Source organism: Lates calcarifer, linkage group LG24 (assembly GCF_001640805.2).
Source record: "Lates calcarifer isolate ASB-BC8 linkage group LG24, TLL_Latcal_v3, whole genome shotgun sequence".
Taxonomy (NCBI): Eukaryota; Metazoa; Chordata; class Actinopteri; family Centropomidae; genus Lates; species Lates calcarifer.
In genome coordinates, this window is record NC_066856.1 from 17137785 (window position 1) to 17162269 (window position 24485).

At 39.5% G+C, this 24485-nt stretch overlaps 1 protein-coding gene across 5 annotated transcripts in view; it reads left to right on the forward strand.

The window, feature by feature from the left end:
• The window catches only part of LOC108885088 (dipeptidyl aminopeptidase-like protein 6), a 178952-nt gene that overhangs the window by 115047 nt on the left and 39420 nt on the right, over positions 1–24485 (forward strand). For all 5 annotated transcript variants that reach the window (XM_018679278.2, XM_018679279.2, XM_018679280.2 and 2 more), the window contains 2 exons: positions 8024–8138; positions 17508–17606. In XM_018679278.2, the coding sequence (XP_018534794.1) occupies positions 8024–8138; positions 17508–17606 (214 nt within the window). The remainder of the gene's footprint in view (positions 1–8023; positions 8139–17507; positions 17607–24485) is intronic.

The following is a 24485-nucleotide window of genomic DNA, read 5'->3' on the forward strand; positions in this document are numbered from 1 at the left end:
GGGAGTTCAATGCAGTAATTAAAACTATAAAACTATAGTCATCAGGACTAATCAATATGAATATTTATGAAATGTTATTACAAAAAAATGTGCCAACTGCTTGTTCTGAAGCCAAAATATGTTTAAACTAAAAACTATGTTACTTTGCACAGTGATACATTTGCACATTTTCACTACACTTACATGAGTATGAGTATGTATATATCTGTCTTTATTTAAAGCAACATTTTGTAACAATTTTATCTTAAAATAACAGCATCAAAATCCTTATGATTATACACTGATGTAACTTTATGAGCAGCTGCGATCTCCTGTGATAGTCAGTGGTTTGACTGCCAGAATCAGGCCCAGCAAGTCCAAGAGTAATGCTGAATCGTAGATCAGTTAAGAAGACTTAGATATCATTAAAAACCAGTGTTCATCGTTCAGGAATCATGGGTAATACACACCGCATGGCCATGTTTCTGTTCAGTGAGTGGGACTACATGGTTAAAGCTCTGGCCAAGTCTTCTGTTTCCTGTACATGAAAACCGCCTAACCACTCTGACTCGGTCGCTCAGCATAGTTAATATCCAGTAATCTCCACCTAATTAATAATCCTTTTGAAAAAATCTGAGTTTCAGAGTGATGCCAAATATTAACAAGAGCAAAACTGTTTTAAACAATTTACTTTTTTTTTTTTTCGATTTCTAATGTGTCTCTCAAACCTCGTGTCACATCACTGAGCCTCAAGCTGCTTCCTCTTTTAAGGATAAAAGTGCTGACTAAATGCTTAATGATAAACGTGTCCCAGCAGTCGCTGTTATCAACTTCTGTCGTGACTCACTGCATCAGACCTTTGTCACGCTGTGAGACATCGCTCTAATTATTTGATGATTTGCATCTGTTGTTGAACAGTCTGTGCCCGACCCCGAGGTTACAGGGTTTGATCCACTGAGTTGCCAACTTGTGTGTGTTAACAGCCTGTGCCATCTTGTGTCTGTCAAAGTGTCACTGAGCATGCCTCTGAACCTCTGGCTGCTTGTCTGAGTCTCTCGATAAGTGCATGAATTAAAAGCATGTTATATAAAAGTTAAATGTCATCTGACTCATTACATTCCACTGCTGTAGTGCATTTGATTTTTGCAGATATTTGCTGCAGTCTGGTGTTATTATCCCCTCTTTGCATCTCCACCATGATTTTATCCTTTCTATAGGTCCCCAATAGCTCCTGTCCCTACAGTCAGTGCATTAAGATGCATGCCTAATGATAGTGTGGTATTTTTGGTAACACTATTAACTTTCTTTATTGTATAATTAAACAGATGGAAATGTGGAAAAAGTACAGAAAATATGCACACACACACACACACACACACACACGGGCCCTTAGATAGAACACAGAGGATACGTACCCTATGTGCTGTAGTTTTAGTGTGTTCAGAGAATCAGAATTAATGACCTATACCATCTCTAATGCTGGAGTCTCACGGCAATCATTTTATCCTCAGGGGGAATACGTGTAGCCTGCACATGCACACAAGATATTTTAGTTTGAGCTATTAAAGCACCGAAGGGAGATGGGCCAAGCCTTCATCTCAAGTTTAGCATCCCATAAAGCTAGCATAAATGAAGCAGTTATTCATATTATAAAGCCTTTCTCATGGCCTTTTCCTTTTCAGAATCTCTGCAATTATGTTTTTTTTTTCCAGACTTCACATTATTTTCCTTTTTTTGCCATCATGCCAATTAATTTAGACACAGTACAGTGAAATTGTATTTGTATCATACAGTGTTTAAACATGTGATGGACAACACGTAAGAAAGGAAATTAGGCTGATAGCTCCATGCTTTAGGTGCTAAATGCTCTGTTACCGTATTTTAGAATGAGCTCTGGGAATTTGGTGGCCTGTGAGAAAAGAAATCAGTTGGGTTTGTTGAACTGCGACATGTCAGATCAAGAGCAGGATGTTGTTTTTGCTGACCTCCTGTGGTGCTGCAGTGGTGTTGGAGTGTACTCCAGGGTGTGGTCAGTGTCACACACAGTGACATCACTGTTGTTGTTACAATGTCTACACGTTAGCAGAGCAGCAGCAGCTTCAGTCGTCTGTTTGGGTCTATGTACTAGGATGCGTTCAGGTGCAGTCACCTGTGTTTTAGCACTGAGATCCCCACACACAGTTACTCTAGTTATGTAAAACCGAAGATAAATAAAAAATAAACTCAATAATTGATTAATAAGTAGTCATAAAGCCATGCAAAGAATTGAACAGTACTGATTAATATTATTGTCTGGAGAGCTTTGGATGCATTTTGGATTTCAGGTTTTTGAACACATGCATAACTAAACTGACATTCCCTTATTCTGTGGTTGTTCATACTTGTTAGGAACTCCAAGAGATTATCTGTTTAAAGAGGTCCACTTCTCACTAATTGTAAAACCTTAGTACTTTTACAAATTTGATATATGAGGACAGGAAGTGTTGAAGCCAGGAAATATAAACCTTACAGTGTTAATTGATTTATATTTTAGTGGGTTAAAAAATCTGGTGTGAAAAAATGTGCATTTAATGTCCAATATTTTCATTAAGATTAATAAATTCAATTATTTACGCTTACATTTCAGTGGTATTTAAGTGTCATCTTAAATTTAAGCTGTTAACCATGGTCCTGTGATTTTTACATGACAGGTTAATGAACATTAAATAAAGGGATGTAAAATCAGGTGGGGGAAAAAAAAACCTTGTGCTGCAGACCACACACACCAGTGATACAGGCTGAAACACTTGAAAATTTCAGCCTGTTGTATTTTTTAAACTCAATACTAGAATCAGTGTTTGAGAAGTGGAATGAGTGATTTCATTTTTTGGTCCTTGTTAAGATGCCAGCTGCTGCAATTTGAATGAGCTAGTGAAAAGCACATTGCAGAAATATAGCCTGCTGATGACAAAGGCACAGGCAAGTGTTTATGACTGGGGTTTATGAATGGCATAGAAAGCGTGACATTTGCTGACATTTGTTAAACCTTCCTTTGATAATAGAAGACTTCTTTCACAATGCTGCTGATATGTGGATAAAAGTTAAGGTCAGCATCAATAATAAATTCTAGATTCTTGACCTGGTCGGTGGTCCTGAAGGTTCAGGACTCTAAATATAGACAGACCCACTGCCTCTGAGCTCTGACTAAGGTGCAACACCAGAGGAGAAATATGTATCCCTTTTGCCTTTTCAAGTGTACTGTAGATCCAAGACTTCTTGTGCTCTGTATGACTTCTTTAGATTCACTTTGGTGGTTGTGAACTTTGTTTTACACTCTCGGGGCTGAATCAACACAGATTTAAACATGACAGCCACTGAGAGCTAGAAAACACCAGGATGTTGTTCTTATACGAGTTTGGGCCTGGATCCATCTAGTTTCCCATACTTTTTTTTGTCATGTTTTGGTCACGCTTCAAGCTTCCCTGTCAGTGAATTCCCCCTCAGCCTCTCGTGTTATTTATTTACTGTTCCTGCAAGCTCTGATGTCTATCTCCTCATACCTCGTATTGTACCTCATCTCTCTTCAGCCATAGTCACTTGTAATCACCCTGTTATTACTTCAGTGCATAAGGTCTGGCTAATTAGTCCAATCATTATTATAATTACAGATCACAGAGGCATGATCAGGAAGGTTAGGCAAGGTTTTCAGCCTGTGTCTGCACCCTTATCCACACTGAATAAGTGATTATTCTCTCCACCTAGCAACAGGAAAGAAATGACACGAGTTCCTGGTGGGGTTTCCATCCTTGCCCTTTTTTTTCTTCTTTTTTGTTGTTGGTCAAATCATCAGTGTGCTCAACCCCCCTTGACAACGTATGGATCCTCTCAAGAATGCAGCTCACTCACTTCTAGAGATTTTTATGTTTTTGGATAGTTTCCAGTGTCAGTATGTTCCTGCAGAGACACTGATCTATATGGAAATGCTGTTTGACATTGACTCTTTAGTCACTGTAACAGTGCTATAGATCTCTCGGCATGCCGGATGTTACTGTAGCTGGATGTGGAGAGAAAATAAGAGAAGCAATTTAAGCTGCTGTAAGCTTCTGTTCAGTGTTTGGGTCTGCTTGGCTTGTTCTAGTAGAGGGAGCATTTGTTGTCCACTGAACTTTCCTACTTCTTATTTCTTCTAGACAGGTGAAGCTGAGAGAGCAGACAGCCTTGTCTCCGTTGTCTGTCTTCTGTCTACCAAAGTAGAAAGGTCACCAATTTTTGATAAAGTTTCCCTCCCACCGTGCTCAGAAAGGTTGAATGAATTTAAAGATACATTGTTCACCTCAAAATGAGTTGTTGGTCTGAGATGTACTATCTGATTTAATGCCTCACTGAGCACCTGTGTCGATTCTTGTATAACAGATAATGGAACAAACTTGCACGGACATTTAGATGAGCCCTTTGCTGTTACCAAATCGCTTTTCGTTGCACAGCATGAGTCATGCCGAAGCTCATCCAGTGAGAGATTTACTTTAGGTTGGTATACAGTCCACACTTCTGAAAATAAATTCACACACACATAGATAAGATTGTTAAATTTAAGACACTGTTATGGAATCATGCCCAGCTTTATATTGTGTTATCTACAGTGCAGAGCCATTTGTATAGAACACATAATAAACAGACATTGCTCAGCATTGCGGGAGGAATTTTGTCTTTTCTTTTATTATGCATTACACAGACTGAGAATCCCATTACTGGATGTAAGTAGTTGCTCTCTATAGAGCAGTTTTTCTCCAGTTTCGTCACTGTAAATCCCACTCAGTCACATACTGTATCAACAGCAACAATCAGCAGTGGGCCCTGTGCCACTCTTATAAAATCTCCAGAAGGCTTTTCAGTTCTGCAGAGGAAAATGAAGATTGTTCCGGAGAGATGGTTCAGCACAGACTTAGAGAAAACAAATCACATTGTAGACTGTCAGCTCGTCACCCACATCACTGTGTTTCATCAGTGGATCGCTCGCATCATCTGTTATAGATTTTGTGAAAATCAAGCCCTGTCACCTTGATGATATTAGAGACTGAGCTGCTCAATTTGATTTTGGACCCAGAGGAAAGCTGACTTTCTGTTCAGCTTTAATAAACGAGAGTATAAAGCATCTTTTGTTGCCACCCAGCCTTGGCCTGTTTTTACTGTGCTCAGTAAAGTTTGTCATCACTATCAAGTCAATGTCTGTACACATGAACATTTAGGAGGTCTGCTTTATTGTGTGGGTGTTTAATGTTGTCAAATCATAATGGTTTTCTATAGAATAGCAAAGCTGGGGTGTTTTGGCACGCATGGCTCTGGAAGTAAAAGTCCTTTTAATTTTCTGCATAGAAAATCTCAGATGACTTAACTGCTTATCTCTTCCAAAAACTTGGCTGGACACGAATCTCCTCCTGTTTGAGTCTGTACTGAGCAGCTTTTGGAAAATATCTGGTTCTTTGATAAAAGGTCAGAGGCACACAAACCTGTGTAGGCCTACATGGAACATTGCAGAGAGATGTTAAGTGAGATTCCCATGGTGCATCTCACCAGGAAAACACAGCTGTAGCTTTTTTTTCTTTCTTATAGAACATCAAGGATATCATGAAAGAAAAGTTTAAAATGGCAGCTTCTCCCCAACATGTACCATAAACTCAGTGAATAACAATATCTAAGTGTTGATCTTCTGTCATCTGCACTTCTTATCTGACAACATATGAATGCCTCCTAACTTCTCTTTGCGTCTGCCTGAGGTGTCCCTCTTTGTTGCTGTCACAGCTCTGTAATATGGCCATATAGCTAACTAACTGGTTCCTGTTTTAATGAATGTGGGTAATGGGCAGTCTGGTAAATAGCCCCGATTGCTCTTATCTGCAGGCTAATGATGTCTTGGGCGCTTTTCAATTAAGGTGGAAGCGAGGTCACTTAAAGGTTTGCTTCATAGCTCAGTCATTCAGCTTCATTAAAGCCTTGGTGTGTATTCATTAACGCCACAGTCACAGGTCCCCGAAGCACATGCTCTGCTTCGCTCTTTTTATCCTCTATAAACTAATTAAGAACTTATTAATCCTCCACTAATAGTTTGGGCTTTGGACCCTTTCTACAGAGTCCCTCTTGGTTGTGTTTTTGGCGCTGGTGTATCCATGTGCTAGCCAGAACAATCAGGGCTGAGCTGGGAAACTTTCAGGGATGAATTTTCTTTAAAGTCACACATTAAACCACAGGAGACTTTTTCCTCTGGCTGCTTTAATATTTGAAATTTCTCAGTTGCATCACCATCATGACTTTTACTTTGTTGTGCGTTGTCATGTTGAAAGTAGCTATTAGAGAATGGTAATTTTGGCCATAACGAGATGCATATGGTCTGCAACCACACTCAGATAGGCTGTGGCATTCAATTCATGATTGATTGATATTAATGGGCTGAGTGTGTCTGGAATGAGGTTAGGTCCATGGATTCATGCTGTGGACACCAAATCCATCTACTGCCTTAGCAGAAATCCAGATTCGTTAGACCAGGCTACATTTTAAAATTCTTCAACTATCCAGTTTTGATGAGCCTGTCCTCACTGCAGCCTCAGATTTCTGTTCTGGACTGACAGGAGTGGAACCTGACGTGATTTTCAGCTCATATGCCTCAAGGCTGGATGTGTGTGTGCATTCTGAGATGCTTTTCTGCTCACCACAGTTGTAAAGAGTGGTTATCTGAGTTACTGTAGCCTTTCTGTCAACTCCAACCAGTCTGGCCATTCCTCTCTGACTTCTGCAGGGCTGCTGCTCACTGGATGTTCTTTTTTTGTTTTTTGCACCATTCTCAGTAAAATCTGGAGAAAATGCCAGGAGATCAGCAGTTTCAGAAACACTCAAACCAGCCCGTCTGGCACCAAAAATCATGCCATGGTCAAAGTCACTGAGGTCACATTTTTTCCCCATTCTGATGTTTGGTGTGAACATTAACTGAAGCTCCTGGCTTGCATCTGCTAGATTTTCTACATTGTTGTGACATGATTGGCTGGTTGGATAATTAGATAAGCAGGTATGCAGGTGTTCTTAATGGGAAAAGGTGACGCTCAAAATGAACTACTTTTCTTGTAAAACATCTTTGCACAGCACTAGTAACTTCACAATTGCCAAATAAATTAATCTTTATTGTTATTGTGATAACAACAAAACAAACTAGTACTGGTAAATTTTGCTGTCACACACTATAAAATAAGCAAAGGCTGAGTACATTTTGATCTTAACTGGAAATTGGAGGATATCCAGTCATCCGCATAGCTGCTGATTGGACTGTCTTGAAAATTTCTACTGTAATTCATTGTGAAATTTGTATGCTCATTTAATTTTTCGCTGAACGTAGCCACCTGCTGCACGTCACCATGTGTCAAAATGCATGTTCCCAGGACATTATTTGATTTGGGCCTGAACAAGAAGCCTAAAGCTCCTGTCTCTGTATTTTTCTCATTTCATACCTTGTGGTATGAATATATAGAACTATATTCATTCTTTAAAATCCAGTTTAACTGCAATAAGTTCATTTGTTGTCAAACAAAAAAAGAAAAAAAGCCTCAAGGTTGCTCATAACTCAGCCTCCCTTTCCCAACCCCAAAGCTTCTCCCTGCACTGTTGTCAAGTATGCAATTCACCATCGTGTCGGGGGCTCCATTTTTATCTGTCACATTCGTTTGCGGGTGATGGCCGCCGATGCTCGGCTCATTAAGAATTCTCCCCCTCCTCCTCCTCCTGCTGCTGCTGCTGCTGCTGCTGCTGGCGTGTCTCCTTGAGAGCCGAGAGGCTGCGACTCTGACTCACGTTCGCCCTTGACTGACACCCCCCCACCCCCAATCTTTTCTTTTCATGAGTTTGCCATTTATACTTCCTCTGATTCCTTTTGCCTCTTTATCACATCCCTATTGTTCTTTTCAATTTTTCTGTCATTTTGTCCTCATTTTTTTCTCTGTAAGTTGTACTGATTCCCTCCCGCGATAGTCTTTTTACTGTTTCTGACCATGCCTTTTCTCCTCCTCTCTGTCTCTCTCTGTAGGAGCTGGTGGGCAGTAACCCTCCGCAGAGGAACTGGAAGGGAATAGCGATCGCCCTTCTTGTCATTCTGGTCATCTGCTCGCTGATCGTCACCTCCGTCATCCTGTTGACACCAGGTACACAGCACAGGACAGGGTGGGGGAAAGGCAACTACACCATACACCACACATCGCTCTGTTTACATGTCTATTATTATGCACAGACATGCCCATTAGGTTTTGCAATCAATCTCACCATGAACAGTGCAAAGAATAATGTGTGCATTTGTGTGTCTCTGTCCTTGTGTGTGGTCTGCGCTTTCATGCAATATTTGCAGTGTCACCCACAGTAATGTCACAGTTAACTTCCACATGGGCACTCTTGCTGTAACGGCCACATTTAGTGAAGGTCACTAAACCTCATTGAAGTCAGCTTGCGCAACATTGCTTTCTTCATAAATGCAGTCCCCATCTGTCTCCTTCACTTATTCCTTCTTTTCCTTGTTCACACACATATTGGACTTCTGCATTTCCCTTAGTTATTTTAAGGCGTCTGAGTTTCAGTCAGGGTGACCTTCAGGCTTTTTTGTTTGCAGATTTACATTAAAGTTTAATCAATAGGCCATCTGTTCATATTCTGGTTCATAAAGCTCCTTGATATGGTTTTATGTGCTGTCAGAGTAAAATTAGTCAATACAACTGCCAATGTGTGTGCACTATAATTCAGTGACAAAGACAGTAATCACTGTTCCCTTGTTTATGATTTTCTGTCACAGGCAATTGAATGTAATGTTACCTAGGATGTCAGGGCGTGGCTGCAGAGCAGGTTGAGGAGCTATAAAAGGAATTCAAGGTTGTGTTTTTCTACATAATCCTGAGACATCTAGACAGGTGTCAGAGCAGAAATATCACCGGCGTAGACCTCGGTGCAGTAGCAGGTGTCAAAGCAGCGAGGCCTAAAACGCCTCCTGGCTGTGACCTGTTCCTGTCCCGGGGCGTTTGTTATGGGCTCGGATGAACTTGAGCTGTTTAATGTGCCACTTCCAAACAAGGCGGGCCAGCGGGAGTCAGGCGGAAAGTGGAGGCCGGGCAGGTGGTGTCTCCAGCTTGTACCTCGCCCTAATCTGTCCCTTCCCTGCGTCAACTCTGTGTGCTCAAGCAGAACTGCTGTTCCACGCCGAGGCTTGACACAAGCTGGATCCTTGCTCGCAGCTCTGAGGTCTCTGGCAGACTGTCTGTTAAAGTAGAGTGTTTTTAGAGGATATTTGGTTTTTTAGAGGCTTTTGGGATATTAAAATATGCTCCAGCTGCATAAAATCCAGTTCTGAAAGTTGCTGTGGATTAATTAGGTGTCTGAGATGAGCGTCAGGATGTTGCAGCTCTATAAATCATTCCTCAAGGACAGTGGTTTGTTTGTGCAAAGACAGTTTATTTTACTCCTTCATGGGGTTATCGTGTTTGGGATGGACTGTTAATTGAATCCCTGGGTTCTGCAAAGTTGAATACATTTTTTGTACTCACAGAGTCAAAGGAAAAGTTTGCCCTTAAATACTCCTGTGCTATTGGGCATCTTCAATCTTGGATGTTTAGCACATAAAATTCCCAGAAAACATAGCAGCCTTTTTTTCACAGAAATTTACAAAGCGATTTGTGAATTGTTGAAATTTACATCTCAGTATTCCAGATTTTCTTCAGCTAAGACACATATTTGTTTCTGTACTTTTGGTCTGTGGCTGTTTTTCATAGTTTGGGAGAGGCCCTTCAGCTTTAACAAAAGGAAACCTTATAGAATATTTTGGGAAATACATGATGCAAAGATTGCTACCACTTTCATGTCTGTCAACTAAATATGAAACTACCAGTCAGCTCAGCCTGGCATTAAAAGACAGGAAATGGGGGAAACAGCTATTCTGGCTGTGCCTAAAACTAACAAAATCCACCAACCAGCACCCCTAAAGGTCAAAATATCATATCTTGTGTGTGTAATCTGTGGCTAATTATTAATGGTGTGAAAATTAAACAAGTTCAATAATGACATGTTGCTGTAAAGGCATCTGTATTCTCCAAAAGTACTTGATGAACAGCTGAGTTGAAGAAAGTGCTGCTCCTGTGTTTTTTGAGCTGCAGTATATTTTCACAATCTGCATCTTTCTTGTGAATGCTACAGGTATAATAAATGAGATAATGTGCTTAAAAACTGAGGAAATATATTTGTACTTGGACGGAGCAGTATTAACTTTTTCTCTGTCAAGAATAAGTGTGTGTGTCAAGACAACAAAGCTGTGGTTTTTCATAGCCAGGTATTCAAATGACAAATAACCACTGAAAATGGCATTGCATTTCACACACTACTGATGATGATCTGCTAAGATGCAGGCTGTAGCTTTCTGCTCTGTACTGCAGTGCTGTCTGTTCCAGCTCCTGTCTGCGGAAAAATCTCTGCCTCTTAAGATGAATTCCTCCTTGTGTGATTGTGAACAAAATAGTAGTAGAGTGTGGCAAGAGGGCCTTGATTCTCCTGTATTGATATCACAACTACACGGTTGACACTGAAAAATGCTGCATTATCAAGACCATTACTGTAGCTGCTGTAAATCAGTTAAAGGTTGTTTAGCCATTTATCTGTTTGAATAGGAAGAATTAACGCTCAAAAACATCTTGTCAAGGCAGCTGTGTCTATGATTTAGTTCTAAAGAAAACAATCTGCCTTCCTGGTTTGGAAATAAAATTAGTTTTAAGATTTTTAAAAAAAATCTGTTAGACAAGCAGATCTTTACACTGCCTTTGAGACAATTAGATTTGAAGGGCTTAATTACATACAAAAATGAAATATTTTGCAGTGCAAATTGGCCCAGGAGTGTGAGGTACATCACTAGCATTTTGTGAAAGTGTGTAAGTGCTTTAGGGAGGATTTTTCCATCAAAATGCTAAATCTAGCAGTCATTCAGAACAACTTATTTTACTGTAATTACACTTCAAGGACAAACATTTTGGGAACAAATGCACCCAGCAGTCATTCCAAACATTTTATTTTACTGTAATTACACTTCAAGGACATACATTTTTGGAACAAAGGCACCACACTGAGCAGCAAACTGTAGCAGTGCAGCTCACGTGAGGAGTTATGAGATAGCGTGTTGTTTCCACTCAGTTAGGAGGGTTTGTTGATGGATGTTCCCCTGCCAGACAGGCCAGCCACTTTCTGCTAACTGCTCCTGACAACCACTTCGTTCTCACACATGCATGCACACATTCACATGTGCAGAGTCTCCTTTTCCTTCTCTGACAACCTGCATCTGCTGTACACTACATTAATTGGGCACATCTGAATATGACATTGATTATAGCTAACATTCATATCCCTGTATACTTGATTGAGAATAAGGCGTTCTTATCACCTCCATGTAGCTTTGACTTTGTAGCATCCCAACCACTCCCATTTCTCTACTGATGGACTGGGTCATAGACCAGATTTTAAAAATATTGAGGTCAGTAGTCCCTTAGTGTACCATTCACCACCCTATTTATTGTTCAGTTATAATTTTTATAAGTATTATTTCCCACCATGAAGGTCTAACTGCTGCTTCAAGGTCTTCTCCACACAGGTAAACATACTGAGTCTAAAATGCTAGAGTCAGCTCATAAAATACCGACTATGTTTTTAAAGGAGCTGTATGTAAGTTCTGCTATTGCTACATGGCCAATGTTAGCATTAACAGCTGTTCACTTAGCAGCCTAGGAGAAACATTGTGAGTTTAGCATCAAACCTCATTGTCTACTTACTAAGACCTATCTCCAGCAATGGAAAGCAGTGCCAATGTCTCGCTTCTAGTTGTATCATTCTTCTTCTAGCTAGTGAACATGCTTACTAGCTAGTACCGACCCAGCCAGCCCGTCTTGTTACTTTCTCATAGTCACTCACTGTTGCGTCCAGACTGTCCTGAAGAAGTAGCGCTGGTCAGAGGGTGTATTCTAACTATTCTAACCTATTCTAACTCTGTGTAAGGAACCCTTTAATTGTATGGTCCCTGTAGGTTGCTTAAACCTCAAAATTTAGTGAAGGTAACTGTTCCCTAAACATTTGACAGTGACCACACTTTGGTTACTAGGTGCCTGCTCTCTGCTGGATTTGACTTACAGCTACCTTGAGCACTCACCCAGGTTTCTGAAATATGAATATCATGTTTACAGTATGCTCACACAATTACCCAAAAACTGATTATAGGCTGGATACTAGTCGGCATGCACTCTTTTACAGAAATAAAGTTCAAATATGAATCGAACCATGAATAGATAGGATTACCTTTCCTTTTGTAGTCAACACTGCAGACTTGCTGTATTTGACTGGGTCACATAGAAACGGTCAAATTACCTTTCAAATTGTGTGCGTCAATGCCCGATCGAAACTCCCTCTGCCATTGCATTGTATTGAAAAGAGCTCGTGCCACATTAGCATATAAACTGCTCATGTGAGTTGACCCTGCTGAGACTGACTGTTCCCCTTTTTCAGAGTAATTCAAAGTTTCTGCCTGTGATCACAGCACTCTGTGAGGGGGAGATAAAGACATGCTTAACTGCAGAAAATGGATTTGCCCTTAAGAGACTGGGTTATATATAAAATGTATTTTTAAATGTAAACTCTCACATGTATAACTTCATCTTCCCAGTGACAGCCTTTGTGTTCAGTGCATAAATCTGGCAATCAGAACTGATTATAAATTCAGTATTTATCCCCTCTAAACCTCCCCATCTGAAGGGAGGCTGCAACTTATGTGCACTATTACGTTCCCCCCGCAGCCTTGAATGTGATTATCAGAGTCACTCAGTGTGGTGACTCTGATAATCACACTCAAAACTCAAGCGATGCACCAAGCAGATGCCTTCAAAGGTGTTTTTGTCCCCCATGATGAAATCAGGGAGGAGCCGAGGATCAGTCAGTGTCTGTCCATCTGTTAGGCACAATTTGCCACACACACACACACACATACACAGCACATATGCAGCTTTGAGAATGATGCAAGTCATTGTTGTGTTTTTGCAATTTAAAAACACTTTGATTGGTGTACCCAAGTTTTGTTTCCCTGCTGAATTTTGGCAAGAAAGCTTTCTTCACTGAGATTTTCTCAGGCACCACTGATCTGACACTGACTTTCACAGGGTGAGTGGAGGATTAGATTTAGCAAAGCAAGGTGTCATCACTCAAAGAGGATGGTGTATGCTTAAAAGTGTCTTGTTTTTAATGGAAAAAGACACATAGAAATAATGTTAGGAAATGCATCTTGTATTAAACAGCTTCTGTTTTCAATTCTATCACCAGCCAGTGTTTTCTGTTTTAGCCAAATCCAGACAGTAAACTCTACCTACTCTCAAATAGCTACTAGTGCTGAAACAATTAGTGGCTTAATCTCTAAGTCCAGTGCCGTCCACAAGGGGTCTGGAGATGAATTTTTGGGGTCAGAAGATAATTACTGGTTTAAGAAATAAGAAAAGAAGACATTCTACTCCATGAGACCTCATTCCATCTTTTCTCTCATCTCGCGTAATTTTTGTATGTCCATCTACTTAGATTTAGCTTAGGTTTTCTATTATTTTGTTCAGCCTTGTTTATTTGTCTTGTGTTACTTTTATATCTCCTTATATGCCTTTTTATGTCTTACCTCAAAAACATTTCAAACTGCCTCACTTGCCTTCCTTCCTCAGGCCTCATAGGACTATTGAAAAGAGACTGAAAAAAACTACTCTTCGAATAAACTGTTCACAACTCAAAGAGGTACACCCTGTGATGAGGGTTTGCAAGTAGACTGTACAAAAATTAATAAATGGTCAATGAATTGAAAGCTCATCAACAACTTCTCTGCCGTGTGTAAGTGCAAATTGAATATCTTAAGATTTTGAAGTGGTGGAAACAAAAACAAACAAAACAAGCTGTTTGTAAATGCTGCCTTGCCAGTCATTTGTCATTTGTTTTTTCCTGACAGTCTACAGACTAAATGACTAATCAGTTCTTTTAAAAAGCTTTCAAATCTGTGTGGATGATAAAACTTATTCTCTGTGATCTGTTATTCATATTTTAGTAACTCTTGAGACATCTAGCTGTCATTGAATTGTGAATATGGTGTTATTTTTCTGACATATGATCTCAGACTCTTCTGATTGCAAGTTGTTGAGATTTCACACTGATACAAAAGCTGTCATTAAACAGTTTTTTTCCTTCCAAAATATGATGGCGTTAATATGACAAGAGGAAGATGTTTAGTGTAATTTTATGTTGCCAGTGTCTGTCTGAACCTCCCGTCCATCTGCTCTTTAAAGTTGATTTCTCTGACAGTTGCAACACCAGGATCAAAGCATGTGTCAGAATAAAATTAGGGGACACAGTCACAGTTAGGTTTTGCTGAGGAAACATTTAGAGCTCCTCTTTGTGGTGCTGTAGCAGTTAGAAAAACTTCTCCTTTGGTTTGTTTCTCTGCTCAGTGTGTGCCATTAACAGCACGTGCTATTTGTGTTGAGCCCTCGTTTGATCATTCATTGACATTTAATCTGTCTGAGGCTAGAGTGGTCTGCAGATGTGAATATGATATGACATATTGGGTAATGGTTTGAAACAGTCTGCTAAGCTTATGGAAAACCAGTTTTTATAATATCAACTACAATTGCATCTACTTGACATCACCACCAACCATTTTAAGCCACATTAGCACCATGACTCCAGAGATGGCAACGTTGGGCCACCACTAATGGCACCACTAATGTTAGCATGCAAATAGTGACGCTAAGATGGTAAACATGGTAAACATATGCAAAAACTCAGCATGTTAGCATTGTCATTTTGTATAACCCATTTTAACACAGTAAACTTCAGTATCTGTATTATACACTTCACCAAACACATTTATTCTTACTGTTTCAGGTTTTATTTTCTTACTGTGAATATGCTGTTCACAACATGAAATCAGTGATATCAGAGCTCACAAACACTTAAATGCATCTTGTAAAATGTTTTAAAATGAGCCACATTTACAACCAGGCAATGATACCACAAGTTGATCATACCTATAATAGATGCAGTACCATGCTTATGTGACGTGAAACCATTGGAGTCCAGAAAAGCTCTCACCAGTCTTAGAACTTTTAGTGCAACATGATTTTTTAAAATGGTCAGCTATGATGTAAAGTCCAGGCAATTGTATTCCACTGCCAGGTAAAACATGTGGAACACAAGAGAGTATGGACTTTTTTGATTGTTCAGTACCAGAGTTTCTTCTGCCACTGAAAAGGTGCAGTGGGTCATCCAGCCTTATGGATCTTAAAAACTCACCTAAAAGCATTTTCATTATTCTGGGTTTCAATAGACAGTTTTAGTGTCGCCTAATGGTCTGCTCAGGCTTTTCAACTCTGTAAAGAAAAAAAAAGTTTTAAAAGAAATACTTATTGCTAGTCTTAAAAAAAGAGAGAAAAACCCCCCAAAACTTTGACATGAAAATGGTCACATTTTATCAGCAGCTTTATCTTTTCATTCTTCCTTTTATTCTTTTTGTTGAACCCTGTGATAGTACACATTTAAGTCACCCTCTTTCTGGTCCATTTTTATAAGCTGCAGTAAAATGTTTTAATGTATTCCTTCTTTGTTCACCAAATCTGGTTAGTGATAGTTAAAACATTACACTACATACATTATGAATATGTATTTCTTTCAGTAGTTGATTGTATAATTCTGAACTTTACATTTTCTTCTACTTTTTCTTTTTATATTATCACAGCAATTTTATTTTTCACTTTTTTAAAAGTCTTTGTTCTCTCCTGTATTTCATATTTTTGTGAAGAAATTCTGGCTCCACGTTTATATGAGGACTGATAAATGAATATTATAAATAACACAGATTTTAGTAATAGTTGTTTCAGTACCAGCAGTGATGCATAAAACAATCACAGTGGATATTTAATCCTTTATTTAAACAGAAAGAAAACTGGGAAAGAAACAGACACCATAAACAGACTATTTACATGCATATCAGGCAAATTCATTTCATCATTTCAAATATTTTTTTAAAGCCCATTCCTTTTGTAAGCAGTGTTTTATTTAACACTTGGGAATTGGGAGTTCCAGAAATTCTTGCTATGCTGAGAACAGATTGGTAAACCAGTGTGTTTTGTCATCATTCCTGTGGTCAGGGATTGTTCATTCCTGTTCTTTCACTGTCCTCTGTTGCAGGCCAATGCCGTAACTGCCTATAACCTCTGACGTGGCTTGTATCCATCTTATTTTTACCACTGTTTGTATAGACAGCTTGAGAAGGAATATAATAACCTTGATACACAGAAATATTCCTACTATCCAGCAATTCAGCAGCCCCTATCACTTATTTTTTTTCCTTTTTATTATTATTTTTTTCTTCCTCTTCTCTTGAGCTTGTCTGTAGGTGTGTACTCAAAAGACAGTATAGCAGTCAGAAATGTTACCTCACATACAAAATGACAGCTGCAGCATGGACGCAGACAGGATAAGCTCAGGGATTAAACGTCACACATTAGAGAGACAGTCCTGTAGCCACAACATCACAGCTTTGATCCCCATAGCAACCAATGTGTCCATCAACTGCCATGTCCCATCAAAATGTCCCTGTGCAGGAGACTGAAACCCTCAAAGCTTTTTATAAGTCACTGTTAAAGGGAAACTTTTGCTTTTTACCCTCTCATAATGGCACGTGGAGGTGAAATGAGTCATATTATGGAACAGGAGATGATATGATGAGCACTGATGGATGAAATTAAGCTGAAATGAATTGCAGGAGGCATCTGCTGTAAATATGCACGTCTGGTCTGATGATCAGAAGCCGCACTAGTCTTAATCAAAGGCCTGAGGGGAGTTAAGACGACACTCTGCTTTGTTATTTCACTCGTGTTTTTTTCTCTGTCTCAGCTCTTTGAAAGGTGAACAGTTGCAGCCTGCAGGAAAAAGCTGTTAAGATGCAGGTGGAGATCAAAATGTGTCAAGAGAACATTGTATATTCTCTCAGTCTTTGTTGTCAGAAGTAGAAAGAAAATCAGTCTTATCTTTGTTACCTTTTATTCTTTATAGCACAGAGTTTTATTTGTGTTTCACCTATATTTTTCAAAATTTATATAAGATGTATTTCTACCCTTACTATCCACTGATTTTAAAGTTACTACAGTCAAAGTCTCATGATTTTATGGTTTGACTTCAGTCTGTTTTAAATGTCACATATTGATGATGGATATGGATCTGTCAAATAAACATGTTATTTCTATTGATATTTCACTCTATAACACTAGCCAGAGAGACAGTTGGGTTTAGTTGTGAACTGTCTCACTATTAATGAAAGTAATTAATCAGAAAAAATGTTGACACCATAAATGCAGTATTTACATACATACCAGGTAAAAAAGTATGGCACAGAAAACCTCATAAAATTTCTCGGTGTTTTCTGAGTTTCTGTAATTGCTGCACCAAGTGTGGCTGAGTTTCTCTTTATGTTCCTTTTGCAGGTGAAGACGACCGTCTGGCTCTCAAGGGCAAGGTGACTGTCGGAGACCTCTTCAGAAAAGACTTCAAGGTTCATGACCCCAACGCCAAATGGATCAGCAGTAAGTAAATTCCATTGAATTTAAGGTTTGCACAGTTTATTGAATTAGGGCTGGATTTGAATGTGTGCACCGCCAAAGCTGCAAAAAGGTAACTTGGTTGTTGTTGTTGCATTTTCTCAGCTGTGGAAAAGGATGGAGAATGGAATACTGGACATACTTGGCCTTCATGGCGAATTTATCAAACATCTTTTATACTTTTGCACCTGGGACAGCCGTGCCCGGAGGCATTGTGTTTTCAGGTTGTCCATCCATCCCGTTGTTGTGCATATGATATCTCAGTAACAGAAGGGGAGATTATGACCATATTTACAGTCACGAGGTGGTATTTCAAGTTGTTGTCTAATGCGTAATAGGCAAGTGTTTGCCAACATGTCAGGCTAAAAACTTCTATCAGGCTTAAGTATGTCAAGGCTTTGATGAACTCAGTGCATCTTAAAAGTGATTTGATAGAGAACTCTCAAGTCCTATTATCAATGCACAGAGAGCTTCATATTGACTTACACTGGACTATTAAAGTCCACTTTACTGTTTCCTGACCAATCAAAATCAAGCAGCGCAGTGTATAACAGTCAAAGACGTGAATACAGAGTAAAGCGAGTTAAACTGAGGATAATCTGTGAAAAAGAAGTGACCATCACCAGTATTTTCAATGCAGAAGAGCAGATGTACTGTAGCATGAACAAAGCCAAAAAAAAGGAAATGTTATGATGACAACACAAAACTACACAGCCAATCTGTTCCAACACCTCAAGTTGCATGAGGAATACATAGTGACCAAGCACAAATAATACAGTTCAAGTGCCTCCTCCTCTGAATCAGCCTGCATGATTCAGTTGTTATACTGAGAATATCACTACTAATGATATATTTCTGCTTTTAGCTTCATAACAAATGACAGAAATAGGTGTAAATGTGTATCACACTGCAATTCAACCAGCAAATGTAACATTTACCGAAATGATCAGTGCTGTTTGTTCTTCCATCATCTTCTTTCACACCATCTGTCCCTACTGTGTCATTGTAAAGCTGTGTTTCTGTACATTGTGTGTGTGTGTATGTTAGTGCACCCTTGGCATCTGACATTCCACTCAATGATTTAATCCATATGCTTCAATAGTTACCCAATTACCTGTAACCACAACCCTCATTTTTCTTTTTTTCTGATCAATGACTGCGTGTGGATGCTGCTATTGTTACAATTCATCGCCACCAATTTCAAACGCTTGTTTTTTAATAGCAGGGCTGTGACAGTATAAACACTGACTGCGCCACAGGAGCCAATGAGAGAAAATTATATACTTTATTTCATATCAAGGTAAAACAGCGACTGGATCCAGCCTCACATGTCTCAGTGTGGCAGTGAGGAGAATGATCACAGCTCTTGAGATGTGAGGAGTATGTACAGCTGAAGGATTAATGAGGTGGATTTTGTCTTCTCTCGTGCCCAACGAAGCTGTCTCCTCCAATCACGGGATCTAAGATGGCTCCTAGAAACAGGCGCAGCTGTTAAATCTAGTCTCGAATCCTGAAATTGCAAAGCCTCCCCCTCTGTGATTGCTTATAATTAGAACACTGAAAACCCACATTTATTATATTAGTGACAGGGAGATGCCATTCCTCTGGATCTCAGATGATGAGCTCAATAATTGTGAGCCTGATTTCAGTGTTTGTTTTAGCTACAGGCCCCCATATGTGCTTAAGGATGAGGCATCTCTCATGTGGCTGATTTGTTGCCGTTACGAGCTGTGACCCACAGAAGTTGTAAACAAATCGATCACGCTTGAATGAGCTTTGGCGAACATTGCAAACTGTGTTAGTACTGTACTCATCTGGAAGCTAACATCTGTTCTTCAGTGATTAGAGGCATAGTTTTGGCAGAAACAGAGAGATCATTATGATTGGTAAAAATTAATTGTGCTTTTTTACCTGTTAGAAAATAATCCCCAAACCTGAGAGTGTTAATTCAAAGTGATGCACAAAGAAATGAGACGGACTGTGACAATAAAGGAGCTTTGTAATAATCTATACATACAGCAGCCGCCACCGCCATGACAACAAGACTTGTCATTAGAAAACAGTCCCCTCTTTTATCTCCTCCTTTTTTGTGCTGTTGACAGTGCCATCCTTGATCTTGAGGTATTTTTAGTGTATCATTAGATACAGCTGACAAAGGGGTGAGAAAAACGGGAGGAAGAGGGAGAGAAGAATCCATCAGCTGATTATTTTGTCTTCGTTAGTGTGTCATTTTTACTAGACCTGCTGCTCTACCAACCTGCATGCTTTCAGGGCTGTCTGTAGGATTTGCAATAATGGCCTCCATAGTTGTGGGCTGAGATTGAATTTTTTTTAAAACCTAATTTAGCCCAGTTTTATGTTTTCACTACCCCGGGCTGTCTCCACCTATCAATCAATTCCATGGAGACAGACTCAATATAACCTCAAGAATCCTTAATGATCATGCATTAGGATATTTTTACCAAGAAAAATTGCTTCCTCATGTCTTGTCCAACAGGATTAGCTTAAATATATACTGTACTTAATAGCATTATGTGCTCTTTATCTGCTGCTCACAGAGGGTGCAGAGATTGTGATCCCTACCTGTGCAGCCCATGGATCATCATTTTAAGGGATAATTTTGGTTTAGTACAACTTGGAATGTGTTATTTTAATAGTTTTGGCCATCATTCTTATCAGTAATAGGATTGTACTCACCAAACTTATTGCTGACATCTGAGAATGAGGCAACATCACTGACGTCAGATGAGGCAAGAAACACCAGCAGAGAGATGATATGACAGACCCCTAGATCAGCCAGTCTTGTTTATAACTGAAAGCGAACAATACATTTGTTACTAGAGCTCGACCTCTGTACTAGTATCAAAGAATTTAAAAGGTACCCAGCCCTACAAATGGGAGTTTACAATACACATTTTTGGACCTGGGCCCTTGTTTTGTTTATCCTTTTGTGAAAAAGGATAGGATACCTACAGAGACAGACCTTTTCATTTCACACTAAGACCCTTTTTGTTCAACCAGAAATATTGGCTTATATCGCTACCAGACTCCATCAACAAAAACTGCAATTCTACAGAATAATGTACAGAGCAGAACACGGGAGCTGCTAGAATACCACTGCCTCAATCAATTAGTTTGTTAGTTCTTAAAAGTATTATATGAGTTGGTCAAACTCTTTGACAGCCTTGGTGTTTCCAGCTAACTAACATTTTTAATTTCATTATTTTCCCTAAATGCGTAGTCAAGTTTCTCTTTTGTTCTGTTTATCTGTTTATCTAAAATCATTGTAGATATCTATTTAGCTAATAGCTGTAGTAGCAGATAGTGGTGGTAGTAGTGGTACTTTCATGAATTTGGTAGCACTGTATAAACTGCATGTCTGGATCAGTATTCTGATCATGTTTTGAAGCTATCGCTATAAATCTCCCTGGTTAGGTAATTGCACAGTTAGCAGACGCAGCTGAAATCTCACATATGCCTCTTTTCTTACCACTCCATCTGAATCAAACAGACACAGCATCAACATCATTCTCGCACCACCAAGGTGAAGTCAGCCCTGTGGGACACAACGCAGGCGCTCCGAGCAGCTGCTTGCCATTGTAATGGCCACATTCCTCTTGTTTGCCTCTCCTGGAAGCTCTTGGAAGCCTCTTGTCTTGCTGATGTTTGTTAAATATGGTGAAGGGGGAGCCATTTGTGAAGCGGTCGACCAGTTGGGACTACCTATAAGTGTTATCGCCGTGACTTTGAGAGGGACTTGTGACTGTGATTTAGATAAGAGTGACGCATAGTGATGTTTGTTATGTCAGTGTGTGTGTACACTCATGCGTGCACGTCGGAGAATTACTGTGTTCCTGAATGATGCACAGCCTCTCATCTTTAATGTTTATAAAGCAATCACTTTGGAGAAGATTAGCCAGTTGTCTCACTCCCTTATTGACTTTTCATAGCTCTGCTCCCATGGTACAACATGAGTAATGATGCGAATGTCATTTGTTTCTGGAGTTCTGCAATGGGTCTTTTTCTTACCAATGAGACATATCAAATTAGCCAGTGTTCGTTTCGTGTCACAGACAATCAGTCTTTGTAAAATGGTAACATTATATGAAGCAGCAGGTGTAAATATCCCCCTCTGAGATGGCCCGCTTTTTATGACTGATGTTTAATCTGAGAGGATGTTTTGGCATAAACTCAAATTTCGCCATCTTTTTCAACCTCCAGAAAGCAGCACATGTGGTGCAACTACTCATTCTTTGACAGAAACGGGCTGTCACAATATACTGATGTTGTTGAGCATTTTAATACCCAGGGAGGAGCAGGGAAAACGCATCTGATGGAGAACTTAAGAGCAGACGCAGGCTTTAGAATTATATGGTTGCTTCAGGATGTCTCATGACAAATTCAGCAGTCTCTTAGCTCCTTAGCTGCTAACATCAAGCCAGAATCTGAGGAGTTGGATGTCATCTTTGATCCAAGTTTTAAGCAACAAAAATCAGGGGGTGGGGGCAGTGGTGGGGTGGGGAGAAACAGCTATTTCAGTCATTTTTGTCCAACTTAAAAAATCTTGCTAAAATTAGATTACTCCTTTCTTCCAGTGACACAGAGAAAATCTTACTTGCTTTCATGATTCTTGTCTTGATTACTGTACTACGAATAGAGAGGCAATGACACAGCTTTTGACCAGAATTTCAAGTAGGGACCAAATTGCCCTCACTTTGGCTCCCTCACATTCAGTTTTAAAACCAAATGTAACATTTTACTAATGAATTATAAAGATAAAATCAGACCTTTATACCATAATCTTTGGCAAGCCACAACTCAGCCTCAAGAACTCAAGCAAGGTCTCTGTGGTGACAAGGTCACTTCTAAACAGAAAACATTACTTTCAGGGCTTTCTCTGGTAAGACCTTGAGGTTTTGAGTTGGCTATAGTAGGTTTAAAAATTTAAATCACAGCTTAAAATCTAGTTGTAGAAAAATCCATCAACTAGCTACTGACTCTTCACTAAGCCCCATAGTTACCAGGTTTGAATTCTAGGGCTGGGTATTGAACAGCAGTCTTTAAGTACCAAAGCTTGATTTGTACTATTGCTTAACTTATTCTTTGATCAATCCAAATTAATTAAAATAACATTTTCCTCCCATTTCCTCCAAGGTAGCACAATCTGACAGACTAATGAGAACACTGACTGATAGGAAGATTTTCATCTTGGTATCATTTTTGGCTATATTGCATTTACATAGCCCTACTATGTAAATGTGCGTATTTGTCAGTATAGCAGCAGCAGCAGTAGTGGTAGTATTAGTAGCATTGCCATGCATTTAGCAGTCTTTTACAGCCTGCTTAGTTTAGTCCCATAGCACAGTCCCAAATAAGAGCAGCAAGCAAATTGTCTTGAAAAGCACCAATTGTGCTGTGTGTTTCTGCCTGCAGAGAGGAGAGAAGACAGAGGTAGTGTTAATTAAAAACACGAGTACAACACACACCCACACACAGACGCTAACACAAGGAAAAACAGACATATGCTTGCATATGAACACCAACAAGCAAACACACACTGGTGGTAGCTGTGTTTTGTCCTATTTTCAGCAGCTGCAACTAATGCTAATTACTTTATTTAGAGTCTTTGTGATATTCTTGTGGTTTAGCAGGCAGAATCGTCTGTATTTAAGTATGGCTGATACAGTAAGTATATGATGGCATTATTTCTGTAGTAGCTACCACTGTATGTTAAGACAGACACCTTTCTACTGCAGCTGAATAGCCAGCTGGCATTTCTACAGTCCACAGCCCTATAATGCCTACTGCACATGGCATTCACATCCAATCCGTGAAATAGACTTACAGTCCTCTGAATTCACTTTAGCTGTCTTATCACTGAGAATTCATGGCTTAGCTGTGTTTGTGTAGCACAGCAGAAAAACTGTGAGCATCCCCTCACAGCAAGAGTCCTGCTGGGTAATTTTGTTACAGAGATTCTACAAATACATTACAGTCATTTTTCACATGGAAATATTATGTTCTTGTAGAGACTGTGACTCAAATGTTTGTATGATTTGATTTGGAAATTATGAACAATTATTATGACTAACTAAAAGACTGAAATATGTGACCAGTGGAGTAAATCCTCTGAGAGGTTGTGTGATATATAATAGCCTTCCAAACATGAGAGCTCAATCACTGCTTTGATGTTTATTGTCACTATTATTGTTGTAATTGTTATTGTATGGCCGCTGGCCACCCTAATGATCTCAATTATCATGAGCTGGGGCAGGTCTTTTCAAGTTCAGTGGTTGGTTTGCAAGCACCAAAAAAAAAAGCACACACACACACACACACCACACACACACACCATGACTACACTAACACACACAAACACCAGGGATTGAGAAAGCTAGTGTGTGTTAGGACTGTGGATGGCCATTTAAGCAGTTACAGAGGTTGTGGATTTATGAGGAGTATATATCTGAACAGCTGGCAGACACTGATGAAATGATCGTCACCTCAGAGGCAGTGAGTGAAATCAGTGACACAGTGACTTAAGGATTAATTGCAAATTGAGGTAACAGGTTGTGAAAAGTGCAAGGGTTTATGGAAGTTTATGGGGGGTTTCTGAGAAAACTTGCGTGTTCCCTTAGGAGTCATCTTGGTAAGGAATGTGGAGTTGGATGAATAGTGGGTGAGTTTTTAGGACAGAGGCAATATATTTTTAGGGATATGGTGCTGATTTTATGCAGCATGTTATTATCTTAATACTGGTATCATTTTTATTGCGTGCCTTTGATCATAGAGCATTTTAGTCCAAATGAACAAAATGATGCTAAACATAAGGTTTATATTATCAACGGTGCAGGGATTCCAAGT